This window comes from Trichechus manatus, unplaced genomic scaffold, assembly GCF_000243295.1.
Source record: "Trichechus manatus latirostris isolate Lorelei unplaced genomic scaffold, TriManLat1.0 scaffold00028, whole genome shotgun sequence".
Taxonomy (NCBI): Eukaryota; Metazoa; Chordata; class Mammalia; order Sirenia; family Trichechidae; genus Trichechus; species Trichechus manatus.
In genome coordinates, this window is record NW_004443964.1 from 21,033,875 (window position 1) to 21,051,411 (window position 17,537).

General features: G+C 39.5%; 2 protein-coding genes across 2 annotated transcripts in view; one reads left to right on the forward strand and one right to left on the reverse strand.

Moving 5' to 3' along the window:
* The window catches only part of PLEKHM1 (pleckstrin homology and RUN domain containing M1), a 621,215-nt gene that overhangs the window by 311,866 nt on the left and 291,812 nt on the right, over window positions 1–17,537 (forward strand). The window lies entirely within an intron of this gene.
* Window positions 1–17,537, reverse strand: part of LOC101344778 (leucine-rich repeat-containing protein 37A2-like) — a 65,998-nt gene that overhangs the window by 11,797 nt on the left and 36,664 nt on the right. The window contains exons 6-11 of the mRNA XM_023729155.1: window positions 12,458–12,529; window positions 11,822–11,896; window positions 8,919–9,037; window positions 3,582–3,859; window positions 2,097–3,326; window positions 1,633–1,737 (exon numbers count right to left, since the gene is read on the reverse strand). Coding sequence (XP_023584923.1) covers window positions 1,633–1,737; window positions 2,097–3,326; window positions 3,582–3,859; window positions 8,919–9,037; window positions 11,822–11,896; window positions 12,458–12,529 — 1,879 coding nt within the window. The remainder of the gene's footprint in view (window positions 1–1,632; window positions 1,738–2,096; window positions 3,327–3,581; window positions 3,860–8,918; window positions 9,038–11,821; window positions 11,897–12,457; window positions 12,530–17,537) is intronic.

Genomic DNA, 17,537 nt, shown 5'->3' on the forward strand with positions numbered 1-17,537 from the left:
CAGGAGGCCATTTGGTCTTTACATATCTTTGCTCTGCTCCATTATGTGTTGATCTTAAATCTTCTCTCTTGGGTAGCCATCTTTTTAGAAATTGTTTACCACAGTTTTAAGTTCTCAGGAGAGGGGAAATGTCTCTCTTTGGCCCCCAAGGAATGGGAACAGACCTCACAAATCGACCAGGGCTAGGACACGGCTTTCAGAGAAGGCTTTGTGAAGAAAGATGGGCTTGAGTTGGCTTTCGACAGATTCACAAGACTTCAACAGGCAGAGTGAATTAAGGGAATTTTAGTTGGGCAAAGGCACAGATAAAAGCAGGAATGAGCATGGTGTGACTGGGATATGGTGAGGGGCTGCTTTGGCTGGAATGTAAGGCTGCTCTGACAGTCGAAAAGGTAAATTAGGGTGAATTGGCAGGGTAGGGTCAAGTTGTCAGCTTGTTAAATCACTTTTTTAATATGTTAACATCTGCCTGTCAGGAAATTAATAAACCATTACATAATTGAACAAAAAGTAAGCAGAGTCAAATTCCAAGAACAGGCTACTGTTGCAGGAATTTGGCTGTAATATTTTAACTGAGCCTGTTTAGACAATGCCTATAGGGTCTCTAAGAGTCTCGAAAGTGACAAGGGTTTTTTGTTGTTGTTGTTTACCCACTGGAGAAGATGCTAAGTAAATCTAATGGATCTATAACTGTCATGGTTTGAATTATGTCCCCCAAAATATGTGTATCAATTTGGCTAGGCCATGATTCCCGGTAACGTGTGATTTTCCTGTATGTTGCAAACCTGCCTCTATGATGTTAATGAGGGAGGATAGGCGGCAGTTGTGTTAGTAAGGCAGGACCTGATCTACAAGACTGGATTGTGTCCTGAGGCAATCTCTTGAGATATAAAAGACAGAAGTGAGCAGTGAGACAGGGGGATCTCATAACATCAAGAAAGCAGTGCTGGGAGCAAACCACGTCGTTTGGACTGGGGTCCCTGAGCAGAGAAGCTCCTAGTCTGGGGTGACACCGAAGAGAAGGCTGACAGAGAGAAAAAGCCTTCCCCTGGAGCTGATGCCCTGAATTTGGACTTTTAGCCTACTGTGACTGTGAGGAAATAAACTTCTCTTTATTAAAACCATCCACTTGTGGTATTTCTGTTGTAGCAGCACTAGATAACTAAGACAATAACACTTTTATCTTTTTGCTTTGTCCTTTCTCCCCAGTTTGACTGATTGCTCTGAAGAGTGGACATTTTATCGCTTTTATCATTTCAGCCAACAAGAAGAGAAATCAGGGATAGAATAAAAGTGACTGGTGACTACATCAAATCATTGCCATAGTTTTGGGTTGAAGAAATTTTGCTATCATGTCAACTCGGCCTTTTTAAATGTAACTTCTCAAAATAGTCTAATGGCTTGTTATCTTGGTTTCAACTCCACCAAGATCTCCTGGGAGTGGGGTTCCTTTCAAAACCCCTGGAATATACTTCGCAAAAAAGGAACCAAGCATACCCCAGTCCTAGAGACTGAAGAGGAATATCAAGTAGCAGTAGGTGGGAAAGTGGATTTAATTTTCAGTTTGTGGGTTTTGAATCTATTATACAGACAAAATATATTCTGGAAACTTGAATTAATTGTTGTCCTTACCTCAATGAGGGAGAAAATGACAATCAGAATCATCACTACCACAGTCACAGATATTGCCAAGATGAGCTTGTTGTTATAGCCATATCCTGGAACTTCTTTTGTGAGCTAAAGAATAGGAAGAACAATTTAAAAAAAAAAAAAAAAAAAGAACAAAGAGATATAAAGGATAAAAATTAACTATTCAGTTTCAAAACCCAATTCTTCCAGGCGAATCTAGCTTATAGGTTCTTGAAGAACATACCAAATCTAATAATCTTACTATTAAGCACTCTTCTTTACAATTTGTGTGTTAAGTCTTCTTCTCGTCTACACTAGGAATAGTGGCACCATTCTCTAAATGAGCAAAGTGGAAGATGATTGTCTTGGCCAGAATGAGACATGGAGTAGGAGCTTTGGCACTCTAAAGGCATGTCCTCAACTCTGATGGAAAAGCCTGGGCCCCATGTTTCTGGAGTTGTCCTCACCTCACTTGACTCTTGCTTTTTTTGCTCACTCTGGACTTCTGTGCTCTCATTGATATAGTTCTCAGTTTTCCATTGGTCTGTATCCCAGTCTGCCTTGGACACCTTAACTTCTTGCTGCTCACTGAGAAGCTTCATCAGGAGGCCTGTTCTGGAGATGAGCTTGGCACAGGCCAGTTGTACATAGGGCTCCGAACAGTCCGTTTTCAAAGTCCGGATAACATGAGAAATAAGCCCTCTCACGTCATTGTTGGGGATGAGGGACCGTAGCTGTTGGTTTAGCTGAGTTTCAAATTGATCACCCGGGGATGAGTGCAATGACAGAGAGGAGCCATTGGGCTTGGAGGGTAAGTCAGTGCCCATGTGATGGTATTCCCAATGTGTTTCATTGGTTTGTTTAACAGGTGGCATTAAGTTGTCTGCAGTCACAGCAGAATCTGCAGTGGAAGGATCCTTACGGGCAATGATCTCACGGGTAGTCTCATCTAGCACAGTAGCATTGTGTGCAGTAGTGTTTTTTGCAGAAGGCTCTGAAAAAGGAAATAATTCTGGAAAAGGATTTTCTGGAGAACTCAGTTCTCCTGAAAACGAAGAAGCCTCTTGTGGAGGGGAATTTATGAGACTCCTGACTGCAGAGAAAGGAGGTCTGTTTTTAAGCATCAGTCTACGGACTTTTCTGAACCTTCGACTCTGTTTAACCTTTGGTCTTCTGTGAACTACACGAGAGCGAGATTTATGAAAGATGTAATTTTTTCTGGAATGGGATACTGGTTCAGGAAACTTCATGTTTTTAACTCTAGCATTTGCATCTTCTAAAACAAAAATGGTGTAGGTCAAGTCTTTTAATTGGTTTCTAACCTCAGGTGGGGCTTTTGAAGGAGGCGAGGTAGAAGGCCTGCGCATCGAGTATTGTTTCAGGAAAGAAGAGACTGCTGCCTTATGTTCCTTGATGAATGAAGGCTCTTTGTGGAAGGAGATTTCCCCTAACTTCCTTGGCCTCAGCACTTTGTGAAATTGTTCCAGCTCCCTTGGGGCTGGCCCCCTGGGCCTTCTTGCTTCCGGGGTGTTCTCCATAAATGGCTTGGCCCCTTGTTTCCTGTTGATGCTCTGATCTTCCATTTCTTTGAAGTGCCTTTTCTTCATGCCCCTTGGCTTCTTGAGGACTCTGTTCACCCTTTGCAGTCTTTTCCCGACAGTTGTTCTCTGGATCGTTGCCACGTGGTTTTCCCAGGGCTGAGCAGTTTCCAATTTCTTTTGAAAGATCTGGCGTTTAAATTTGGCACCTAAAAATTTGGGATGCATAAGCATGGCAGTTCTTTCTTTCTTTTTAACCTCATCAATTTTTTCTTGAATTTCTGCATCTAACAAATTCTCCAGAAAATAGAGTTTCCTCAGTTTACTTTTGGAAGTTGCATTGTTTTCAGGCTTAAGAGAGAGATTCCCTGGGTTGTTTTGCAAATAACTCAGGGCCTTTTCTCTATCTTGTACATTTGAAAAAAGCAGTTTAATGAACGGTAATAATGTTAATTCTATGTCTCCTAGATTTCCCTCTGAGAAATAAGGCAATATGTAATTTAGTGCACTAATAACATCATTTTCATCATTAAAGTCTAGTGGCTCATTCAGGACAGTTGACAAATTGACACCACTTTTGTCTGAGGATGCTTTTTCTGGCTCAATAGTCAGCTCAGTGCTGGTGTTCTTCTTCCGGGCTTGTAATGCCTTCATAAATGATCCTTCTGCAGCCCCTAGAGATGCTTCTTCACCTGCCAAAAAAGAAGAGACTACGTTTGACAGTGAAAGACTGATGGGATAGCTTTTTGTCAATCCATAGCCATATATCCCAGTCAAATACATTAGGAGTCAACAAAGATTTGAGTGCCATTTAGAGAGGAGAAAAATAAACCCAAACTGAAGTTTATGACCAGTAACAACAATGTTCCACTATGAATGTGTCCACTATGTCCACTCTGGTTCTTTTGAAAAAGTGGCTACCTACTGAGAACATTCCATAGTGTGAAACATAGTAAGTATATTTAGATTATGGAGCCCTGGTGACACAGTGGTTAAGCGCTCAGCTGCTAACCAAAAGGTCAGCAGTTCAAACCCACAAGCCACTACACAGCAGAAAGATGTGGGAGTCTGCTTCCGTAAAGATTTATACCCTTGGAAATACTGTGGGGCAGCTCTACTTTGTCTTACAGAGTCACTATGAGTCAGAACTGACTCGATAGCAACAGGTTATACTTAGGATTACTCCATCGGTCCCCAAGGGCCAATTGCCCAGTACTTAATAAACCCAAAGCTGGAAGACAAAGATTCCCCAACAGGTAGACCCATCTGCCATTTCTCCTCACATTTATATGACACATACTGTCCTGCCTCAGATGCAGAGAGAGAGTGAAGCTTCCTCTCTCCACCTCTTCTGTGTGTTCACGTTCTCGTTGACATCACACATGACTACTTTGAAAGACAGACCTCTGAGGGGAGTAGGGGCACAGCTGCTCAAGTGGAGCTCATTATATAGCTCATAGCTGCACATCTGGACACACCCTTTTCTACCCACCTGCCCAACTCATTCCCTTGGTCCTTCCTGCCAAATATCCTAGCCCCCATAACAGAAGGCTGTATACAGAATGTGTCCATTATGTCCACCCTGGTTCTTTTCTTGATATTGGGAAGAGATCTGGGGTGTAGTAGGTTAAGAAATTTTTCTCCCCTTGGGTTCTGCTAAGGCACTTAAAAAATTTTATCTTATTTTCTTGTTGTGGAAAATAGACACAGCAGAACAAACACCAATTCAATAATTTCTACATGCACAATTCAGTGACATTGATTACATTCTTCAAGTTGTGCAACCATTCTCACCATCCTTTTCTGAATTGTTTCTCCCCTATTAACATAAACACACTGCCTCCTAAATTTCCTATCTAATCTTCCGAATTGCTGTTGTCAGTTTGATCTCTTACAGATAGTTCTTAAAAGAGCACAATGCTCATGGCAGACATTCTTTACTAGTTAAGCTAAACTATTGTTTATTTTAAAGAAGACTTCAGGGGATTTTTTGTTTGGTTTAAGGTTTAAAGATTATCTCAGCGCAATAGTTTCATGGGGTTTAGCCAGCCTCAATGGCTCCAGAAAGTGTGCAGTCCATAAGAAGTTGAAATTCTGTTCTGTATTTTCCCCCTTTTTATCAGGATTCTTCTATCAAATCTTTCATCAAAATGTTCAGTAATGGTAGCTGGGCACCATCCAGTTGGTTAAGAGATTTTTAATTTGCCATGCTGCATGCCTATCAGGAATGTTCAAGAAATCTGTGGGATAATAGCAATTTCTAGATACTTGTTACATGAAGTCCTACATTGCAAAAGGGAAAAAGCAACTTCTGTCAGATGCCTACTTTGCTGTCATTTTATTTCACATCTAATCTTTCCAGCTTTACTTGAGGAACTACTCAAAGCTTCTGAATGAATGAAGGTCAAATGTACCACTGTGCAGTTTTTTGTGTTTCTTTTCCAGAAGAATGGAAAGTATTTTCAGTGGCAGTAAGAGTCTAAGGGGGAATAGAAGATCATGGGAAAGGAGGAGTATGGGCTTGTGGAGGGCTCAGAATTGGGGACAGTAGACCTGGGCACCAGGCTACAGCACTAACACCTCTAATCTTGTTTTTCTTCATCTGTAAAAGGAGATTAACAATGCGTGTTCTACTGACCGCTGGGGAAGAAGGAAATAATAGAAATTTTTCGAAAAACAAGCAATACTGTTTTTACATAAGTGGCATAGTGTCTTTTTTCTTTTCTTTTCTGTATTTTTAATGACTTTTTTGTTTGCTTCATGTATTATGTCCTTGATGTCATACCACAGCTTGTCTGGTCTTTGGTTATTAGTGTTCAACGCGTCAAAACTATTCTGGAAATGGTCTCTAAATTTAGGTGGGATATACTCAAGGTTGTACTTTGGCTCCTGTGGACTTGTTTTAATTTTCTTCAGCTTCAACTCAGACTTGAGTATGAGCAATTGATGATCTGTTTCACAGTTGGCCCCTGGCCTTGTTCTGACTGATGATATTGAGCTTCTCCATAGGCTCTTTCCACATGTGTAGTCAGTTTGATTCCTATGTATTCCATCTGGCAAGCTCCACATGTATAGTCACAACTTATGTTGTTGAAAAAAGCTATTTCCAGTGAATAAGTTGTCGGTCTTGCAAAATTCTATCATGCGATCTCTGGTGTCGTTTCTATCACCAAGGCCATATTTTCCAATTACTGATCCTTCTGTTTCCAAGTTTTTGAAGTTCAATAACCAGTAATTATCAATGCATCTTGATTGCATGTTTTATCCATTTCAGACTACAGAAGTTGGTAAAAATCTTCATCTTTGGCATTAGCGGTTGGTGCGTAAATTTGAATAGCAGTTGTATTAACTGGTCTTCCTCATTGTGTATGGATAGTATCCTATCGCTGACGGCGTGTATTTCAGGATAGATCTTGAAATGTTCTTTTTGACAATGAATGCGACACCGTTCCTCTTCAACTTGTCATTCCTTGCATAGTAGACCATATTTTTGTCCAATTCAAAATGGCCAATACCAGTCCATTTCAGGTTACCAATGCCTACAGTATCAATCTTTAAGTGTTCCATTTCACTTTTGACAACTTTTAATTTTCTTTGATTCATACTTCATACATTCCATGTTCTGATTATTAATGGGTGCTTGCAGCTGTTTCTTCTCATTTTGAGTCATGCCACATCAGCAAATGAAGGTCCCCAAAGATTTACTCCATCCATGTCATTAAGGTCGACTCTACTTTGAGGAGGCAGCTCCTCCCCAGTCATATTTTAAGTGTCTTCCAACCTGAGGAGCTCATCTTCTGGTACTATACCAGACAATGTTCTCCTGCTATCCATAAGGTTTTCACTGGCCAATTTTTTCAGAAGTAGATCACCAGGTCCTTCTTCCCAGTTTTTCTTAGTCTGGAAGCTCTGTTGAAATCTGTCCACTATGGGTGACCCTGTTGGTATTTGAAACACTGGTGGCATAGTTTCCAGCATCACAGCAACACACAAGCCACCACAATAAGACAAACTGACAGCACTTAACTGTGCTCATGTAGAACCTGTACATAGCCCAAAAGGCAGTTGTTCAAACAGAACAAGGGGATACTGCATGGTTTAAAATCAGGAAAGGTGTGGGTAGGGGTTATATCCTTTCACCAGACTTATTCAATCTGTATGCAAGCAAATAATCGGAGGAGCTGGACTATATGGAGAAGAATGCAGCATCAGGATTGGTGGAAGACGCATTAACAACCTGCAATATGGAGATGACACAACCTTGCTTGCTGGAAGTGAAGAGGATTTGAAGCACTTACTGATGAAGATCAAAGACCACAGCCTTGGATATGGATTACACCTCAAGATAAGAAAACAAGAATCGTCACAACTGGACCAATAAGCAACATTATGATAAATGGAGAAAAGATTGAAATTGTCAAGGACTTCATTTTACTCAGATCCACAATCAACACCCATGGAAGCAGCAGTCCAGAAATTAAACGATGCATTGCATTGGGCAAATCTGCTGCAAGAGACCTCTTTAAAGTGTTAAAAAAACAAAAATGTCACCTTGAAGACTAAGGTGCACCTGACCCAAGCCACAGTATTTTAAATTGCCTCATATGCATGCAAAATCTGGACAATGAATAAGGAAGACCGAAGAAGAATCGATGTCTTTGAATCACGGTGTTGGTGAAGAATATTGAATATACAATGAAGAATATTGAATATACGGAAGAACGAACAAATCTGTCTTGGAAGAAGTACAGCCAGAATGATCCTTAGAAAGGAGGATTGCGAGACTTTGTCTCACATACTTTGGATATGTTATCAGGAAAGACCAGTCCTTGAAGAAGGACACCACACTTGGTAAAGTAGAGAATCATCGAAAAAGAGGAAGACCCTCAATGAGACCGATTGACACAACGGATGCAACAACGGGCTCAAACACTGCAGTGATTATGCGGATGGTGTAGGACCAGTCAGTGTTTCGTTCTGTTGTACATAGGGTTGCTATGAGCCAGAACCGACTCGACAGCACCTAACAATAACAGCAAAGTGTTGTTATTTATTATTTGTTCCAGATCACTGTTACAGACCCATACTCAGGCTCTCTATATGTGAAGGTAATCACCCTTTGGAAATCACGAAGTTAGTGCCAATAAACTAACATATAGAAGAAGAAAAACTTAAAAGCACCTGCGTTTTTGTTTTGGGAATAGAAAAGCTTGAGATTCAGAGCAAGTTCAGAGTTGCCCAGTCTGTGAATGGAAGAGCCCTCTCATCTGTTAGGAGACCCGGGTAGCAGCTTCTGGTTATGGAACCAGAAACTCTGAGGCTTCAAATAAAACTTTTATAAAGCATTATTGCTTATACTCTTTTATGAAATTGCAAATACAAAAAGAAATGGATCTATACCGGTCCTAAGGCAAGGGGTACTTGAGACATAATACATATGAAATCAGTTTACAAACTACAATAAGCTGTATGAGTAAGTTATCATTTTGGGGTAAAACCCAAGCACAGAGCATGGTACACAGTATGTGGCCCATTAAGATAATTCCTTTACCCTTTCCATTCCTTTCTCTTGTTCCTTTATGCATGTGGATCAGTTACATTATTAACTGACTCACTAAACTGAGAATCTGACTTTCAGCAAGGGAGTAGTTCTTCCAACTACTTACAGTGGAACTCTGAAGGAATCAATGAGTAAAAATAAAGCATTCACATTGCTAGTTTAAAATTTATCATGAAGCATTTCAGACTCACTGCAACGTGTGGCGTTTCTCAGACATTCACTGTCACAATGCAGCTTGACTGTCTTGCAGACAGCTTCAATGGTACTTTTAAACTGGCACAGGCAGCATGCCATATGACTAGGTAAGATCCTGTAAATGGAAACAGGGAGAATTAAACTAATGTTAAAGGGGTTACTTAAGTAGATAGAAGCAGGCCAAGGCCACAGGGCTGTGCAAGAAGGATTTCTTTTTGAAAAATATGGTTTTAAATGTTGGTGAAAATATATATAGCAGAACATACACCCATTCAACAATTTCTACATGTACAATTCAATAACATTGGTTACATTCTTCAAGTTGTGCCACCAGTTTTGCAATCTGTACCCATATAGTTTCACTACCATTGACTTAGATTCACCACTCCCTAAGCTTCTCATCTATGCTTTATAGTTACTGTTGTCAATTTGATCACATATAGATAATTCTTCAAAAGAGTGCAATGCTCAAGGTGAACATTCTTTACTGACATAGCTAAACTGTTGTTTAGCTTACAGATAACTTCAGGGAATAATTTAGGATCATGGTTTGAAGATGTCCTCAGAGTAACATTGAGGGGTTGCTCCAGTCTCAATAGGTCAAGTTTGCCTTCTGCAAGAATTTGAAATTCTATTCCACATTTTTCCCCTTTAGATCATGATTCACCTACTGATTCCTTCATCAAAATGTTCAGTAATGGTAGCCAGTTACCATCCAGTTCTTCTGGCCTCACGGCAAGGGGAGGAGTAGTTCATGGAAGCAGTTAGACCTGCAGTCCAGTTCCATGAAGGAGTTCTTGGGGCATATGGCTTGGCCACTTGGGTGGGGACCAACTGGTCAATTGCTGCTACTGAATATGGTAAATATACAGAAGGGAGGATAGAGGTGCCCAAGAGAAGGGTAAGGACAGCAGTGTTTATGGTATACCTAGAATAAAGGGGAGAGGGATTAGAACTGGGTGACACTGATCTGTAGTTTAATTCAGAAGTATCTCCTCTCAACCTAAACTACTAAGAAATTCCAATAATGAACTCAAGATGGCAGTTGCTCTCATCTCTTTATGCTCTTGGTGGCACATGGCTACAGAGAATGACAGTACTTTTCATCATCCACTGATGGTCATGAAAAGAGAAGACAGAACCCTACTTCCTTGTATAAACTAAGGGAGAAAGCTGGTCTGAGGATGAGGACTTTGAATATCTGGAGAGGATGGCATCTTGCTGACAAGTAAGGGATCAACTGTGGCCGATGCTGCGGGAGGCTGAGGAAGATGAGGCCAGAGCAGTGACTGTAGGATCTGATGTGGTGAGAAGAGTCAAGGAGGTGACCTGACAAAATTGGCTGGAGCAGATTGCTAAACGCAGGGCCTCTTGCCATACTCATCTCACGCAATCCCCTCAACTAGCTTTAGTGTAAGAGCAAATTTCTCTCTATCCTGCTATATATGGAGGGGGAATGGCACAATTTAAGCTTCAGTAAACTGTGTAATAACTGCAAAATAATAATAATAATAAAATAAATAAACTCAACCCTTACCTCACACCATATATGAAAATTAACTCAAAATGGATCATAGACCTAATTGGAAGAATTACACAACTATACACCTTCTGGAAAAAAAAGAGAGGAGAAATCTTTGTGACTTTGGGTTATACAAACGTTTCTCAGATAAGACACAAAAGAAGCACAAGCCATATACAAACAAAAAATTCCTAGAGCTCATCAGCATTAAAAACTTCTGCTCTTCAAAAGGCACTTTCAAGAGAATGAAAAGACAAGCCACAGTCTGGGAGAAAATATTTACAAAACACATATTTGAGAGAAAGGGTATGTATCCAGAATATATAAAGCACTCTTACAACTCAATAATCAGAAGAAAAATATCCAATAAAAAATGGAAACAGATTTGAATGGACACTTCATTAGAGAAGATACAAATGGCAAATAAGCACATAAGTAGATGCTCAACATCATCAGCTATTAGGGAAATGCAAATTAAAACCACAATGAGATACTGTTACACACATACTAGTGTATAGGTATTAATAGTATTTATATATTTGTACTGAGCTGCCTCTACTTTTTTAAAAAAAATCTTATTTGTATATAAGTTTTTATTTGGAAATGTACAGAAAAGGCTAAATTTTTTTTAAAAGACTGAAATATAAATATCGGGTAAAATACAGAGCAATAGCAACTCTCATATACTGCTGGTGGGAAGGCAAAATGGTCAGCCACCTTGGAAAACAGTTTAGCAGTTCCTTATAAAGTTAAATATGCACTTAGCACGTGATACAGCTATCCCTCTCCTAGGTATTTACCTCAAAGAAATGAAAACAAATGTTTACACAAAGACCTGTGAGTACTTTCAGCAGCTTTATTCACAATAGCCAAAGGTGGAAGCAACCCAACTGTCCATCAGCTGATGAATGGATAAACAAACTGTGGTATATCCATACAACTGGAATACGACTCAGGAATAGAAAAGAATGAACTACTGATAGATGCAACAGCATCAACAAATCTCAAAAGGATTGTGCTAAGTGAAAGAAGCCAAACATTAAAGGTTACATACTACATGATCTCATTTATAAGACTTTCTGGAAAAGGCAAAACAACAGGGACAGGAACGAGATAGGTGGTTGCCAGGGGCTGGTGGTAGGAGGAAAGCATTGATGGCAAAGGGGCACAAGGGGCCTTCTTGGGGTGACAGAAATACTCCAATCTTGATTGTGGTGCTGATTACATAACTGTATACGTTTGTCAAAACTCATTGAAATGCACACTTAAAAAGGGTGAATATGATTATATGTAATTAGACCTCAATAAACTGACTTTAAAATAAAAAAACTTAAAAAAAAACTAAGTGAAAATAAATCTAAGAAAAAAATTACTTACAGTTTTTCCAACTTGAGCATCATTCTGAGGATATTCTCAACTGTTGTAAGTGACACTTGTGTTGTTCCCAAATCTCTGAAGGAGAAAGCCCAAATGTTCATGATATGAACCCAAATACAAAAATTCTGTACTTAAAAAGATATTTAAGGACAGGTAATTACTTCCATTTTGGCGTCTCTGTAAAACAAGCTAGCTTGAGTTTATTTGCCATAGAAGATAGTTCCAGAAAGCGCTTATGAAAGAAATTTAAGTTTCTTTGCATCATCAAATTAATGATGTTGGCATAGAACAGTAGAACCTGTAGTCTTTTACCATTATCCCACATCTCATTCCTGATTCCTTGTTCTTTTTTATAATGTATACCTTAATCTCTTTGCTTTTTTGAATAAATGGTGTTTCTACATTTATCTGCATATGCCCGGTCCATATGTGTTCTTTGACACTGCTGTCTTCCCCTGTTGCTGTCTTGCTCAGTATATGTCCTTTCTTAATCCTTTTCTTTGCCACTAACTTTTTTCAATCACCAAATTAAAATGATGACTTTTTAGCCTAAATGCAAAATACTTAATCTTTGATGAAAGTAAAAACGAAAGATCGAAATCATCTCATGACCCATGAGATTGTTGTAATACTTACAAATATTCTAATGCTGGCAATTTAAAAAGATACGAATCTTCAACAGTTGTCAGAGGATTATGATCGAGATTTCTGGAAAAATGCAATGGAATGAAAATTATCTGCATTTTCAATAACTTCCGTTAAAGTTTATACTCATTTTTTTTTGTATGGAACTTGTAGGGTAAAAAAAAAATCATTTTCTGCCTTTACCTATAAATCACCCTTAGGATCCATAAAGCACTCTTCCTTTGGGAATTAGAAGATAAGTGGTTGAGAAAGGAAAGAGAGAGAGAAAAGAAAGGTGGATAGCAAAGAAAAAATATACCAAAGAACTTCAGGTAGACATCTGTAACCTCATTCAGGTAGAAAACCCTGGAGTTGACTATGCTGGTAGGAAGGCTTCGCTCCGTAGGAAATACTATTTCTAGTGCCCTCCGTAACTCAAGGTGCTTTCATTTCAGTCTTTAGAACTTCAAAAAATTCCATGGCTTAATTCATCTAATTTTTTTTAAAAAAAGGACCAATTCTTTGGCCTTGGAACCAAAGGAGAAGGGGGTAAATCTAAGAAGAGGAACTTGTGGAAGCCATAGTTCGATCACATACTCCGGGTGCATTCTTCTGTCATACCCCTTGTTACATTGCATACGATCACCTTGACTCGTCGGTCTCCTAGACTGCCAGCTTCTTGAGGGCAGGAACCACAACCTGCCATCACTGTCATCCCTGATGTTTACTAGGTATTTAATAAATACTGATGAATAAATAAATAACATTCTGCTTATATAGCAATAAAATGAATAGATTCATTTTTACATAAATTTTTATTCCAAAATGCTAGAATTTCTTCTCAATTCTTAAAAAAAAAGAAAATTGCCTTTAGTTTAACTCTATTCAAGAATCATTAGGGTACTTTTGCAGAACATTATAAAAATAATTATTATTACAAGTACTATCAATTGTGCTTCCAGGCACTATGATCAGCATTTCACACTCAATCCTCACAATAACCTTATGTGGTAGATATTATCATTACCCCATTTTACAGATGAGGAAACTGAAGCACAGAGAGATTATGTAACTTGTCCTAGGTCCCAAGCTAGTAAGAAGCAGAGCTAGGATTTGAATTCAGTCCTGTCTGACTCCAAAACCTGTGTTTAACCTGTATGAAGAAAACGGGGTTTAAAATAGCTGTTACTTTTAACCTTAATTTTGAAAGCATTAAATATAGACATATACCTTTTCAAATTTCATCTACTCATCTAGGACAGCCTCACGAGGATTACATTTTCTCTTTTTATTTCTTCTCCCTAATTGTCTCTCATGACTAAATCTTTAATTAGTCTATGGTCATGTGTGTCAGAGTACAACTGTGCTCCACAGGATCTTCAATAGCAGATTTTTCAGAAATAGATCATCAGGCCTTTCTTGAAAGTTGCCTCTGGGTGGACTTGAACCTCCAAACTTTTGGTTTGAAGTCGAGTGCGTTAACCATTGCACCACCCAGAGGCCAAGGGTCTAGTATTCACAATATGGAGCCCTGGTGGTGCGATGGTTAGGAGGTCACCTGCTAACCTAAAGGTCGGCAGTTCAAATCCACCAGCCACTCCTTGGAAACCCTATGGGGCAGTTCTACTCTGTCATATAGGGTCGCTGAGTCAGAATTGACTCAAAGGCAACTGGGTTGGGTTTTTTTTTTACCCACAGTGTATAAAGAACACTTACAACTCAGTAATAAAAAGACAAATAACACAATTGAAATATGGGAAAAGGATTTGATTAGACACTTCTTCAAAGAGATATGTAAATGGCCAATAAGCAGACGAAAAGATGCTCAATATAATTTAGCCATCAAGGAAATGCAGATCAAAACCACAATGAGATACCACTTCGCATTCTCTAGGATGTATGTAATAAAAAAGATAACATCAACAATGACAAAAAATAAAATAAATTATTTTTTAAAAAAAGACAGTAACAAGTGTTGCCAAAGATGGAGAGAAATCGAAACTCTCACACATTGCTGGTAAAGATGTAAAATGGTGCAATCACTGTGGAAAAGTTGGCAGTTCCTCAAAAAGGTAAACACAGAGTTTCAGTATGCCTCAGCTATTCCACTCCTGGATATGTGCCCAAGAGAATGAAAAACTTTAGTTCACACAAAAGCTTATACACAGATGTTCATAGCAGCATTATACATAATAACCAAAGTGTGGAAACAATCCAAATGACTATTAGCTGATGAATGGAATAATGAACTATGACATATCTATACAATGGAATATTATTTGGCCATAAAAAGGAACAAAGTAGTGATACATGGAGCCCTGGTGGTGCAGTGGTTAAGAGCTAGTCTGCTAACCAAAAGGTCAGCAGTTCGAATCCATCAGCCACTCCTTGGAAGCCCTTTGAGCAGTTCTACTCTGTCCTATAGGGTCACTATAAGGTGGAATCGACTTGATGGCAACAGATTTGGGTTTTTTTACTGATACATGGTACAACATGGATGAACCTTGAAAACATAATAAGTGAAAGAAGCCAGACACAAAATGTCACATATTTTATGATTCCATTTATACAAAATGTCCACAATAGGGAAATCTATAGAGACAGGAAGTAGATTAGTGGTTGCCAGAGGTTGGAGGGAGAGCATGGGGTTTCTTTTTGCAGTGGTGAAACATTCCAGAATGAGGTAGTGGTGAAGGATATACAATTCTGTAATATACCACTGAATTGTACACTTTAAAATGGTGAATTATGTGGTAAGTAAACTATACCTCTTGAAAAAAGAACCATGTTGCAATATATAGAGCACCAGTTGCCAGCAGATCAAATCTGTTGGTAGATGGAGAAAACAGGAGTGAAGACTCTTCCTTACTCAAGGTCAGAGTGAGTCAGTGGTGTGGCTGGGAGCCATGTAGTTTGTTCTTGCCTTGTGATCTCCCCTATTCTTTCCACTCTAGTGCATTTTTCCAGATTTATCTCAGTACTGTTAACTTGTTTGCTTTAAAACAGTAGTTAATATTCAGTAAGATAATGTTATGAAGAGAAAGAATGTGAGTGTCACATGTCTGGTTGAGCATGGTTCTTCAGACAAGGGCTCCTTTTCGCATTCTTTTTAAAACCTTTAAGTTCACTGAAGGGCTCTGTGCAAGTGAGCCCACCTACCTCTGCATCTCTCCCTGCCCACTTTTCCCATAGCCATTAAGAATGATAATTAAGCAACACATATATAAAAAACCCTTTGCCATCGAGTAGATTCTGACTCTTAGTGACCATATAGGACAGAGCGGAACTGCCCCACAGGGTTTCCAAGGCTGTAAATCTTTATGGAAGCAGACTGCCACATCTTTCTCCCACAGAGAGGCTGGTGGGCTTGAACCGCCGACCTTTCGGTTAGCAGCCGAGCATTTAACCACTGCGTCACCAGGGCTCCTAACGCAATATATAGCTGTCATGGTTTGAATTATGTCCCCCAAAATATGTGTGTATCAATTTGGCTAGGCCATGATTCCTGGTACAGTGTGATTTTCCTGTATGTTGTAAACCTGCCTCTATGATGTTAATGAGGGAGGATAGGTGGCAGTTGTGTTAGTAAGGCAGGACCTGATCTACAAGACTGGATTGTGTCCTGAGGCAATCTCTTGAGATATAAAAGACAGAAGTGAGCAGTGAGACAGGGGGACTTCATACCATCAAAAGCAGTGCCAGGAGCACAGCGCGTCCTTTGGACAGGGGTCCCTGCACTGAGAAGCTCCTAGTCTGGGGGAACACTGATGAGAAGAGAAGGCCGAGAGAGAGAAAGCCTTCCCCTGGAGCTGATGCCCTGAATTTGGACTTTTAGCCTACTTTGACTATGAGGAAATAAACTTATTTTCGTTAAAACCATCCACTTGTGGTATTTCTGTTGTAGCAGCACTAGATGACTAAGACAAAGCGAAGACAATTTAGCAAAGTCTTGTATTCTTCCTCCAAAATTATCTCTGTTCTCCAAAGCTCTGCTCTTTCTTTCTTTTTTTTGAACATTTTATGTTTAGGGGAGAGTTTACAGAGCAAATTACTTTCTCATTCAACAATTTATACACAGTTTGTTTTGTGACATTGGTTGCAAACCCCTGAATGTGTTACCACTCTTCCCCCTTCCTTCCTGGGTTCCCCATATCCATTTTGCCCAGCTTTTCTCCCCCTACCGTCCTTCTGAACTTTGCTTTTGGGCAAATGCTGCCCTTTAGGTCTCATGTAGTTGATTGTTCTGAGGTATACATTCCTCACTGATGTTATTGTTCATTTTATATGCCTGTCTACTGTATGGCTGTAGTGTGATCTCTGGGAGTGATTTCAGTTCCAAGTTTGAAGGGTGTCTAAGGGCCATACTCTCAGGGGATCCACTGGTCTCTATCAGACCAGTTAAGTCTGGTCTTATTTATGAATTTGAATGTTGTTCTATATTTCTCTCCCACTTTGTCCATAACCTACTATTGTGGTCCCAGTCAGCCTGTGATCTTTCTTAACAGATCATCTGTTGCCTCACACTCATCAGCTTAGTGTTTCCTCTTAACTAGACAGCCCTTCTCCAACTGACATTAGTATCCTTGAATTCGTCCCTAATGAAATCAAAATATGGGGCTTCTCTCTACTATCCTATTTCCTCCTCCTGTCTTTAGAGCATTCTTTTCTTCACCAACCTTGTGCCTGGTTGAGAGAAATGACTTAACAGCTCAAGTTTGGGCGACTCTGCAGCAACTCTTCTGGACAAGCTAAATGATGCTAATGGTTTTACAGAATTACAGTGGACAACGCACTAGAGATCATTTCCATTTCTGGTTGAATCCCTTTATTTTACAGATGAACTAAGGTGCAATGGGGTTGCAGAATAGGTTTAGGGTCCCACAGCTAGCTAGCCAAGTTTAGAGTTTAGAGACCAGAACTCCTGACTCCTAGTTTATGGCCTATTTGACATTCATGGGCTTATCTTTATGGGAGAAAAATGTGGCAATACTTTTTACTAGCTCAGAGTCTGTCCCAAAGTCAAAGTTGAAGAAACATTGCTTTAAATTATTTTTTAAAGTGTATCTTATTAGAAAAAGAAAACACAAATATT